At 39.5% G+C, this 12651-nt stretch overlaps 1 protein-coding gene across 6 annotated transcripts in view; it reads left to right on the forward strand.

The window, feature by feature from the left end:
• The window catches only part of Ap3b1 (adaptor related protein complex 3 subunit beta 1), a 214871-nt gene that overhangs the window by 131024 nt on the left and 71196 nt on the right, over positions 1-12651 (forward strand). For all 6 annotated transcript variants that reach the window (XR_009592381.1, XM_060385579.1, XM_060385578.1 and 3 more), the window contains exons 20-21: positions 196-337; positions 8736-8808. Coding sequence is in view for 5 of the 6 variants with exons in the window: in XM_060385579.1 (XP_060241562.1) it covers positions 196-337; positions 8736-8808 (215 nt within the window). In the remaining variant the exon portion in view is untranslated. The remainder of the gene's footprint in view (positions 1-195; positions 338-8735; positions 8809-12651) is intronic.

The following is a 12651-nucleotide window of genomic DNA, read 5'->3' on the forward strand; positions in this document are numbered from 1 at the left end:
GCAGGCCCTGAAGATCTGACTCAGGGTGTCAGGCTTGTCAGCAGGGACCTCCACCCAAGACCCACCTCAGCAGCTCTTACTTAATTTTCACATTTTAGAATTTTAAGCCATCTTTATTATGTTTTATAAAATCATTTATATTTGTATACATAAGGGATTTGCAATTTATATTTCAAAATTTGTCTTTATTCATAGTGATTCAGAAGATGGGGAGAAGAAAAATGAAAAATCCAAAGCTTCTGAATCATCCAGTGAGGACTCCAGTTCCATTGAAGAATGTTCTTCAGAGTCAGAGTCAGGGTCCGACAGTGACCCTGCACCTCGAAAACTGGCTAAGGTGAGACCAGGCCTGTGCTTTGACTGATGGCCGTACATCATGTAATTCTTGCCACTTAACTTAAGTATTTCTTAAGTATTAAGAAATACTTTTGGTGGGGCAGTGGTGGTGCACGTACCTTTTTGTCTGACTCAGGAGGCAGAGGCAGGTGGATTTCTGGGTTCGAGGCCAATCTGATCTACAAAGAGTTCCAGGGCTACAGGAAGGAACCCTGTCTCAAAAAACCAAAACCAAACAAACATAAAAGAATCAACACTTTGGCAGATTGAATGTTTTGTTAGAAAGAAGGTAAGGACAATGCCTTCAAGAGTGTCACTACAACTCTGATGGATACATTATCCTCACCCCCCCGCCCCGCCCCCTGTGGTTTCGCTCCCCAATGATCTTCCTGATAACCCAGCTCTGTACTCACTCTTGCTTCTGAGATTTTCAGGTAGGCCAAGACAGAATTTACTTTTGCTGAGAGGAATGTGAATAGAAGCATCAGAAATAGATAGCACTGAGCACAGGACTACAAATGTAGAGACATTAAGATCCTGATTTTGGCATGCGTTTAAAAAAATATTTAGCGGTAAATATGTGATACATAAAAAGTACAAAATGTTTTCAAAGTTTTAAGTTATATGTTATTTAGCTAGTTACATTTACTTCTTTTAGAGCAAGCATTCAGGAATCATGTATTTGAATTGCATATGTGTGAATTGCACATTGAATGTTTTATCTGGTTAGTATGAAAGCTCACATTGTAAATAAAGGTGTGATACGAAGTTGAGCTCTGCCAAGGCTTGTCTTTGTGCTCTCAGATTGTCACAGCTTTCATGTAAGTGATCACACTGATAAACAGGGTTAGTATGCTCACCTCTCTCTTCCCCCAAGTCTAGAATAGTGACTGTCAGAAGTTGCCATTCACGGAATTCTGTTTCTTCCTAATCCAGTATTGTAAGAGATTTACTTTTTAATTCTGTGAATTTGAATTTCCTTAGTATGTTATCTCAGTAGCCAGAAATTAAAATAAAGTCATTCAAATAGGCCCCCCACATCTGGATTCACTGTTAAGAATAAGTATATTTAAAATGCTGCTAGTGTTTATCTTGTCACATTTGAAATACTCTTGCAAATGGTAAAACTTATGTTAAAATTGAATTCTTATATAACAAAATTTAAGATTTCTGTTTTCAAAAATTCATATAAACTTGTAGAGATTTTGAGTTATTAATGTGGACTCATAAAAACATACGGAGGATTTCACATGTCCTCATTTTTTACTTTAAACAAGCTAAACATATTATTTTAAATAAAGAGCTTTGGATGGTGACAGGAAGTACAACCCAAGGGGGGTAGGAATCAGTGTTTTATAAATGATGTATAATTAAAGTAAGTTATTTCTTACAGTTTTGTAAAATTAAAAAATTATAGACTCCATTGCCTATGCTGTGCTAGCACCCACAGAGGCACCCCAAAGTTAGCATCCCCTTTGTTCCCTTCTCATTGGGGACTTCAATGATAATTGATGATGTTAAGAGCAGGGTCCCAAGCCAAGCTTCTTGAGTGAGAAATTCAAGCTGTACATTGTTTTATGCCTATGAGTTCCTCAGGTCACACACTGTCTATCCTAGAGTGCCATTTTCTCCCGGAGTTAGGTGGAAAGGCTAGCATTTGTGTTTATTTATTAACTTCTGCTTTAATTTTACAATTGAACCAGATAATCCCTGCATTTCAGCTACCATATTTTTATCTTCGTTTTATTCTGAATGTCTTGAAGAGTACCGTGTGATCATAAGTGTACCAAATTTTTAATAATAGGTGACTTTATAGTTGTGAAAAATTTCCCCTTCTATGAAATGCTGTGGCTTTTACTCAAATTATGAGTAATGAAGCCAGATGGTGGCCCCTTTGCCTTCATTTAGCTGGCAGAGTGTTGGCACTGAAAATTCGTGTCTTCAATTTGCAGCTTGCATCTTACTATTTTTCTTTCATCTGGACAATGCATTTGGGGGCACATTGAGTATGAACATGAGACCTTGGAGATAGCTTGAGTATATGGCTTTCAAACTTTGAAATTTTGTGGTGGTTCATGAGGCTAGCATGGTGTTCCTGTTGTCAGGTAGTACCTTATGCTCTAGTCTCCGTCTATAAAGCAGACCCCAGTGCCTACTTTGTCACGTTATGTCTTATGGGAAAGAAATACACAAAAGCAGCATGAAGTGCTGTTGGGGGTTTTTGTTGTTGTTTGGTTGGTTTGGTTTTGGTTTTTTGAGACAGACTAGATTTTCCAAATAACCAAGTATCTTGAGATATGTGAAATATCTTTTTTCTATTTTTTTTATCTCAGATATCTTGAGATAGCCCTGGCTACCCTAGAACTTGCTTCCTCATCTCACTGCGGTTTTCATCCTGTTTAACTAGGACCTGTACTGAAAGAACCCTGGACTCCCTGTGGCTCTTGTCTCCTGTGGTTTTCTACTCTTTTTAAATAATACTGACCGAAATATTAAGTCTTTTTCAGTTGTGACAACTGTGAGTCACATAGCACTCTGTCTTCTGAGCTCACAATCTCCAGCTACCCACCTTTTCTGTAAGATTTAGCTCTGGTAGGTACTCTCCACTCATATAGCCAAGATCAAGCTGTGCCTCCTTGGACCTGCTTTGTGAGTCAGCATCTACCGTTTTGGTTCTTTAGTCTTTATCTGCTAGTTTCTCTTTGGCCGTCCAGACCCTCAAGTGGTTTAAAGGGGAGCTGGAAGTGGAGCAGAGTGAGAGTCAAAAGAATAATTTTCATTCCCTCCATCTCCTACATTTTAACTCGGCTACTTCTTAGTAATCTCATAGCTGCAGATACTGCTCTGCAGGCGCCATCAGGATCCTGTGTGTTTCCTGCTGTGAAACCTCCTTTGCTTCTATAGCCCACTAGTGCACTAACACATAGCACTAATGCCTCTCTGTCACTCTATTTGCACATCTTTTCCCCAGTTTTTGACCAGATGCTTAGGCCTGTGAGGGGCTGTTGGATCTTTAGCCTAGCACTTACCTGACACTGCACACCAGCTGTCTACCCTGGTTCTGTGCTTTCCTGTGACTCCTTCTACTCTGTGTAGATAGTTTCCAAGGCTCCCAGATTTTGCCTCCAGTTTTTCATATCTGTTTTTCCTTTCCTCCTGTCTCTGTCTAGATTCATTCTTCTTCAGCTTCAGTATACCTTTGCCATAGTCATCCTTAGACTGAGGCTTTTCCAACCCCTGCCTTCAGCACAGTGGCTGGATCAAGTGATGCTTGCTGCCATTTGAGTTCAGTAAACTCCTTAGCTACCATATGTAAATCCATCCTCTCATTTTATTCTGTTCGTTTTTGGGCCTAATACTTAGGCTTTTCTTGTGAAACTATGTGCTTGGCTGTTTCCGAGCCTTTCTTTGTTCATCTTTGCATTTTTCTCTTACCAAAGAAAACAGAAGGTGAGGAGGCAGAGGCCTATTAGACTGCAGTCTTCACTTCTCCGCAAGGATGGTGACTGCAAGGAACTGAAATGGTACTGATGGGAGAGAGTCACTCCTGGATATCTATATTCAGGGTTCATCACTTAATACTGTCTTGTGATCAGTAATGGCCATAGAACATGATCTTCCTTCAGATTTAATTATTTTATGGACAAGTGTACCTTTACGTACAGGTGTTCTATTCTGAAAATGTATCCAAAAATGTTTTGAGTATTGGCCTTTTTATAAAATAATTTTTTTCTGTGTGTGTGTGTATTTTGAGTCAGGGTTTCTCTGTGTAGCCTTGGTTGTCCTGGTCCTGTTTTGTAGACTAGCCTGGCTTCAAACTCACAGCAATTTGCCTGTGTCTGCCTCCTTGAGTGCTGGGATTAAAGGCATGTGCCACCATGCTCTGCTATAAAATAATTATTTTTTTCCAAGTAATACCTATACCAAATTTTTTTTTTTTTAGATTTATCTAATTTTTATTTTGTGTGTATATTTGTTAGCCTGCACGTGTAAGCATGCATGCCCACAGTGGCCAGAAGAGGGCGTGGAACCACAGTAGCAGACACTTGTGAGCCACTGTGGGCACTAGGAACTGAACGTATGTCCTCTGCAAGAGTAGCCAGTGCTCTTAATCGCTGAACCATCTGCAGCACCTCAAAACCCCTCTCAATAGTTCCATATTGTAAGCACTTTTACATGCTTTATATGATGTAAGGGAAAATATTTTTATATGGAAGAGTAGAGAAAAAACTTAGCAACAGAGACATATGTGGAAATCATTTTCATTTGTACCCATGTCTTAGATTTTTTGTAACATAAACAACTTATACCATGCACATTAAGATGTGTTTAGCAGCCGGGTACAGTGGCGCACTCCTATATTCCCAACATTTCGGAGGCAGAGGCAGGTGGATCTTTGAGTTCCAGGCCAGCCTGGTATAAAAAGTGAGTCCAAGACCACAGAGAAATGCTATCTCGAAAACAGAAAACAGACAGACAGACAAAAAGATGTGTGTAGCAGATGGTAAGCATTTTATACTTAAGCAAACTCTGTTTTTCCTTCATTGAACCTAGGGTTCAGTATTCCTGTAGCAGCATGTTGGGATGCTCCTTCATCCTAAGGTTGTGTCAGTGGGGTAATATTCTGCTGTTCATACATTAGCTGTGCTGTCCTGTGATCTCTGTGCTATGTGTACCAGCTCCTACAGAGAGAGAGATAATGAGGAAAGTGGTCTTTTGAAATCATGGTTATAATGTGATGTGAATGCATCTGTTGTATACGTGTTAACACTGTTTTGTCTGGGGTATTGTGTGGTGCTGAGTGTAGGTACTAACTGAGTGCAATGTATGTGTATGTATATGAGTGTAGAGGACTGAGGTTGGTATCAGGTGCCTTCCTCAATCACTTCCCACCTTATTTTTTGAGCAAGATTTGTCATTGAACCTAGACTTCCCAGATTTGGTTCGACTAGTTGGCCAGTGACCACTGGGGATCTTGCCTGTGTTGGCATCATAGGTGCTAGCATTACAGTCAAGTCCTGTGCCGGGCTCTGTGTGTGTGTGGTAGGGACCTGAATTTAGGTTCCATGCTCGCATAACAAGCATTGACCACTGACATATCACTCCAGCTCTGTTAACAATGTTTTCATTACATATACCATATTTAAGGTGGAATAGCCTATCAGTGTTAAATAAGTATGAAGTATTTAGTATTCTTGTCCCTAACACTTAATAAATGTTAAAAATATATCTTTATGGCTGGATCATGAGATTAATGTGTGACCTATCTATGGAAATCTGTGTATTTCTAACAGTGTGTGAAAAGTCCATAATTATCTCAGGGTTTCTGTACCTTAGAACTTCGCTGTTCCTCTGTGGTGGGTACTATGAAATTTATAATCTCCCTAGTGGTCTCAGAATCAGTCACTGTCTGCAAATGTTAAGATTTCCTTAACATAAAGGCCTAGTGATACAGATAACTGACCTGTGACAACGCAGTTTTACTACTTGGTATGGAGTGAATCCTGCAAAAGGTCCAAAGAAACGATGTGCAGGCTGCCTTCTGTTCTTTGTGAAGTAAGGTCAAGTCTGTCTGCTCACAGGCTTGTACAGCTGTTGAAATCCTTAACTTCTGTGACTATTGAGGAATGTTGGTCTTTAATCTAAAAATTTGAAGCTTTGTCTCTTTCAGTGTTTTGTCTTTCTCAGTTTAGTTCACATTTTAAATTCTTCAAGAAAGAAATGTCTGATTGTTTTGAGATCTTTAAAGCAAAGGGAGACCACAGTCAGTCGTTGCTGCTGAGGCAGGAGTTTCTCTGATGGGGAAGGTGGCCAGGTCCCTTGTATTGCTCATTAATATTAATCTGATCTAGATTTTAAGAACAGTAGGGGATGGAGAAGCTTTTCATAGGGTCGGTCCTGTTATATAGTTTTGCATTCCAACCTTTGTACAATAGAAGCATGTCTTGTGCTTATCACACTTTTCTGTAATCAGTATGCAAATGGATATTCATGATGCATGAAAAAATATCACAGATTGTTACATATTTTTGCTTGTGTTTCGAACTTAAGATCCTTTATTTATTTATTTTTTGAAGTGAAATACATTAACTAGAATTTATTTTCTTAACCCTGTAATTTTGTATTTCATTTTGAAAATGTTCCTGTGTTGGTGTAATGAATACCATAGGGACAGAATGGAGATTTGTAGGCAATGGGTTGATAGATAAGTAGATATGCTTTGCAGCAAGATCTTAAGATCAGTAACTGTTGTCCTTATAAAAGTCAAATACAGTTACTCAGCTGTTAAAAACCTAATTCTCTATTTAAAAAAATATACAAAAACAAATTGTCTATCTTTCTGCTTGATCTCCTTTCAAGTACTAACACAATGGAAACAGTGGGTGATCTGTCAGTGTGTTTGCTTTGTCAATGGTGGTTTTTATAAATATTGGGAGGGTAAGAAATAAAATTCACAGTAAAATATGATTTCATCTGCCTTTTCTCCGCAGCTCCGTGGCTCATGCCGCGGTGTGAAATCCTCATTTTACACACTTTGCAGGCCGAGTACATGAATTATGCATTGAGCAAGAAGAATCTCCTGCCTCAAGTCCTATATGCATTTGCCCAGGTTCTGTCTCTATTACCAAGATGAATTGCAAATGGAGAAATGTTTGATGGAATGGGGCTCTTAACTTCTTTGTTTAGAATTCAGATTTTTATTTTTATAGTAGATCCTTTAAGTATGAAAATGTTGTGAACTTACTATGGATTTCTTAAAATGAAAAATGAAATATAATGTAGGAGAAGCGTGCTAGCATATCATGCAGCGTTTTATAGCTGTGATTCGGAATGCAAGGCTTTTCCAATTTGGTGGAAATGACCGTCATCTATTGCTAATGTTGTATTTCAGTCACTGCTTATTTGCTCTCCTTAAAAAGTCAATGGGATTTTTTTTCCTTTTTAGGGTCCACTTTCTTCTCTTCTAGCCTTCTGGTGAGAGACCACAGCTGATTCACATGTAGCTCTCCTCTGTGTTGTGTGGACCTGGTTTGTGCCTGATAGACACTGCCACACATTCTTGGCTTTGAAGTAAAAAATAGGGTGTAGGCTTGCCTTCAGCTCTAATTTTATCTGGCAGTGAATAGGTTTCTAATTTTTCAGGTGGTGAGCTTACAGTTTAATAAATTATTAGACAGTTTTGTTATTGCAGCTGCTGGGAAGCTACACCCATTTAGCAGCATTTTGATGAGCCATATACTGATAACCTTTTGGTTATGTTTTTGTTTGGAGGAATGAAAGTCTAGTTGGAATGACGTTTGTATTCTGAATTGGCTTTCATTAACTTGTAACTTAAATTTCAGTCTCAGAACTGACATCTCTTCTGTTTGTTTTCCTGCAGACTAGACGTTGTTTCTCACATGCAGAGCTTAGACAGGGGCAGGTGCTGTTTGGTGGTTAAAGAAGTATGGAGTTAAAAGATACCTAGAAGGCTTTGAGCTTTCAGTGGTGGGAGGAAAGAAAACAATGCTGATTTTTCTTTTAGTTACAATCTTTTTGGTTTTATCATGCATTCTTTTCTAACCCTTGAACAAGTCTCAGAGTGTTGGCATGCAGGAGAATATAAGCAGAATGTTAAACATATGAAAACATTATTTCCCAGATGCTTTTTGTGGGTGTGGTTCCACCCACACTGTTTGAAGTGCACCAGGAGTAGAGTGGACCCTTTGCTTCAGTGACATAATCTTTGCTTACAATAAGCTCAAAATTCTGTTGGTAAATCCTGTTATTTGGAAGTGGGAACTTTATCTAAGTAATTATTTCCATTGCTGAGCACAGAATCTGATACATATTTAAATTTCTGTATGTATCTATTGAATGAAAGAATGAACGAATAAACAAAAGAAAATTTTTTTATTTTGAAATTGAAAATTTATCAAAAAGAAAAAGACAGATTAAGTGGCATTGATACAGATGTGTCCATTTAATATTCTGTTTCTTTTTCTTTTTTTGCTTGCTGTGCTATTTAGCTGTTCTTATTCATGTACTAGGGGGCAGGGATGAGTGTGTGTTCCTGTGTGTGGTTGCATGTGTGTGTATGTGTACACTCACCTGCTTATTTGTGTAGAAGCCTGAGATCAACATCTAGTGTTTTTCTCATTTAAATTTTCTTCTAAAGCTCTTTTATATTCTTTAAGCATGAAGTATTTTAACATAACAGTTTGTGTGATGAGGAAGATATATTTTATGCTAACAGAAACTTGACTTGGGAAAGGGAAAGCATTCCTATCACTCTATAGAAGTTTAAATTGTTTCTGTTTCTAAGACAAAGAATGGAAAACATGCTGGTTTTGTAGTGGTAAGAATACTTCATGGTTTCCTTTAGACAGGAGTTGAAGGGAGGTTTTTATATTTTACAGGCAAAAGAAAGAAAACCCCAGCAAGAAAGACAGCCTCCCTCCAAAGATGTTTTTCTTCTGGATCTAGATGATTGTAAGTACTGGAACAGCTTAGTCTTTTTTTTTTTTTTTAATAATTTATTAACTTATTTTATGTGTCAGATCACTAGAACTGGAGTTACAGACAAGCTGCCACATGGGTCATTTGGAAGATTATCCAGTGCTCTTAACCACTGAGCCATCCCTCCAGCCCACTGGAACTTCTTTTTGTTCTGTGTTTGAGTGTTCTGTATTTTTATAGTACTTCTGTTGTAGTAAATAAAATGGTATGTGTTGGGTTATATATGTTTATTATTAGACATAAGATGATCACGGTGGTATTATTTAACCCGCTCTTACAAATAATAAGACATAGATACCTGTTAGATTTATAATTGCCTTATTTACCTTGGGCTGGGCAGATAGTTTCTTTACACTGTCTCAGTATCCTCACCATCCATCTCCCAGTCCCCATCCAATGCCGTCTGCCTTAATCCTCATCTGGTCTCCCTTCTGTATATAATCCCACGGTACTGGCTTTTATTCTTCATCTGGCCTTTCCACACCATTATTGGAGTCCTTTCTTTTGTCTCACATGGTTTCTTCTCCATGCTAACCCATCGTGGCATCCTCCTTCCTCTCTTTCTGTCCATCTGTTTCCCATGATTCTCTCTTGAACCCGAAAGCCCAGGAACCTTAGCCATACCCCATTCTGCCCTGCCTAGATATAGGCCATTTAACCAACCAGTCAGGTATGTCTTAGGCAGGTTTACAAAGCAAGGATAAATGGAACCAGATCTTGAGGCCAATAACATGCATTAGACTAACCTCCAACATACTTCTCATGCAGGTTTCCTAATTTTTAGATAGATTTAAAGATTTAAAAGATGTAAAAGATTTTAAAGGTGGGAATTTTGCAGCCAGTGGTTTCAGTGCCTTTCATTGGTTCAGCCTTTCAGTTCTGTGTCATGTGAATAGAGCACCAGATGTGTTCTGCTTTGGTAATTTGTCCTTGCATTACCAAATAATGATTCTGCCTCACGGCATCCACATCCTGAGGTCCTAGCTGTGGGGACTGACTCAGGTAACTAAGAAAACAGGAGGGAACTAGGAGAGTAATGGAAGAAAGACAGCACCATCTTCTATTTGCCACAGCAGCTTATGAAGCCTTGTCTGGCCACCTTGGCACTTCCTTCAGTGCTTTAACATCAAAAAGTCTTCATTCAAGCAAATATGCTTCTAAGGATTCAGACACCTACAACTTTACTCACCAAAGTATACATAGTCACAACTCTTAAGTCATTAAGCGTGGTGGGCGCTGGGTAGTGCTGTGAAGGTTTTTGCTAGGTAGACTCTACTAGGAAAGCAATTAAGTATATGTTCTTAAATATTAAAGGGTCTCATTTTCAATGTACTTTTCTTATGTGAAGGATGAGTTGGTTTGGGGTTACATTTGTCATAGATACATTCTATTTCTATTTATGTTATCTATTGTGATAGCCATAGCAAATTCTTAATAGAAAAAAAGAAAAGTGTTTAATATAGAAATTCTTACTTTAGAGAAATTGAACATGTTTGACCGTATTGGCACTGATAATAAGGTTTGGTATCCTCATGTGTTGCTGCAGTTAGTTGAAGTAGAGGGAGTATATATGCAGCATTGATGGAACTAGAAGTCACGTTAAGTAAGGTAGAATAAAAGACAAGCATTGCCATTTTGTCCCATGTGGCATCTGGGCTTGGAGAGATCATGAAAGCAGATAGAAGACTACAAGAGAAAAGAGAAGGGACAGGGAGTGGGTAAATGAGGGCAATATGATAGAACTTATCATATGCATAATTGAGAGTGCCATACAAAAGCCATTGCTTTTACAACTAACATGATGCTTTTTAAACTTAGAAGCAAGTCTGGATCATTTTATTTATACTAGCAAAAGATTTGTAAAGTTTGCAGCATCTGGTACCACTAAGGGTCAGAGTGACAACACTGTGCTGTGGAGCATGTGCTCTCCACAGGAGTGCAGATAGCACTGCATGGGCTGAATATTTTGGCTCATGGATTCAGCCCACCTTACCTTGGGCCTTGAGGTGAAAGTGAAGCATCATACCAGCTCCTATAGCTAAGGACTCATCACCTAAAGAAACGTGTAGCATCTCTCAAAGGTTCACTATCACTGGGGACCACACCTCCAACACTTGACCTCTGAGAACAGGTCATGTTCAGACCTGACAGCTGCATTGAGAATGCCAGGAATGAATTTTTGAAATGAGAGACACACCAGTGTACTCTTAGGGTTGTGGCCTCTAATCAGTCTCCCAGCACTATCAGTACATCCCGTCAGCCTGTGTTAACAAAGTGATGGGATGTGGGAGAGCACACTTGGGAGGCGTCGCTAAGCTGGGCTGAATAGGGGCGTGGAGAAGAGTAAGAGCCCCTCCAGAAGTCTCCAGGAAGTTCCAGCAATAGACTGGTTGAGTCACAAAACAATTCTGCAGTTTGAATAAACCCAACTGATGCAGTAGTTGAGGACACTGCCATAAGCACAGGCATGAGCCCAGCAGACCTTTTACTAGTTTCATAGGTTAATTTCTCTGTCTCATTTGTTCTTAAAATGGTAATGAAAAAGGTTGTTCAGTTTTTGCCAATTCCTTTAGATTATGAAGTTACTTGACTCTGTGTGTGTCAGGAGAAAATATCCACGCCAGAATAATGTATGACCTGTAGCCTGTTGTTGGACTTTGAGAAAGCAATTTTCTTTCTGCGTGTGTGTGTGTGTGTGTGTGTATGTATGTATGTATAAGGGGGTCTTTTATCTTTCTGGAAACTAGAATATCTTAGTCCTCTATACCAAATTATCTAAAGGATTTGCTCATAATGCAGCAATCACTCCCATATTCTTTTGTAGGGAGGGTAACCTGTTCAGTGCACTCCGATTTCAGCTAGCTGAGAAGCCTTTCAGGATAGCAGCTTCATAAGCTGTGTGGTCTCCAGCATCACACTATTGGGTGGTGTGTGGCTAAGTCAGTACAGCAAGATGGCTAAGAGGACAAGACGAGTGTGAGGGTTTGCTTTCCATGTTGAGACTGTCTCAATTGTGGAGCCCTGGTTGACCTGGAAATGACTGTTTAGACCAGGTTGCCCTCAAACTCACAGAGCTCTATCTGTGAGCTTTTTCTGGAGTGCTGTAGTTACTAAAGTCATGTACCACAATACCTGGACAGCAGACAGTTTGAATCTCAGTTCTTTTTACTTATCTGTGTTACATTGGTTGCTTTGTTTGGCTTCTATATTAATGAGTGTTCTTTCTAGGAACAGAACCAATAGAATGAATGCATATTGAAAGGGCTTATTATTAGCCTGTCTTACATGATGTGGTCTAGGTAGTCCCACAATGGCTGCCTTCACACAGGAGCCTGGCAGCTGCTCAGTTCATATGGACTTGTGCCTTGGCAGTTCCAGTCTTTGACTGAAGGCTGAGGGTCTAGAGGATTCCTAGAGTCACTGGTCTTCGGTTCTCCTTAGAAGGCTGAAGAAGCTGAACTCTAATATCAGTGAGGAATGGTGGCGGTGGCAACAGAAGCCTCAGCAGCCAGATGCCAGCAGGGAAGAGGAACTTGCCAGCACAATGTGAAAGCAAGCAGGCAAGAAGCGAAAGTTTTTCCTCTGCAAATCTTTTTACCTAGCCTGTCACCAGAAGATGCTACCACACTTTGGGTGGGTCTTCTCACTGTGGTTGAACTCATCCAGAAAGTCCCTCGGAGGCACACTCAACACTATGTCTCTTAATTGACTCTAGACACACTCACACTGATAACTAACAGAAACATCACCCCTCTGTGCTTTAGTTGCTGGGTCTACAAAACTAAACAAATACTGTCCTGGGGACTGAGTGAATGG

This window comes from Meriones unguiculatus, chromosome 6, assembly GCF_030254825.1.
Source record: "Meriones unguiculatus strain TT.TT164.6M chromosome 6, Bangor_MerUng_6.1, whole genome shotgun sequence".
NCBI lineage: Eukaryota > Metazoa > Chordata > Mammalia > Rodentia > Muridae > Meriones > Meriones unguiculatus.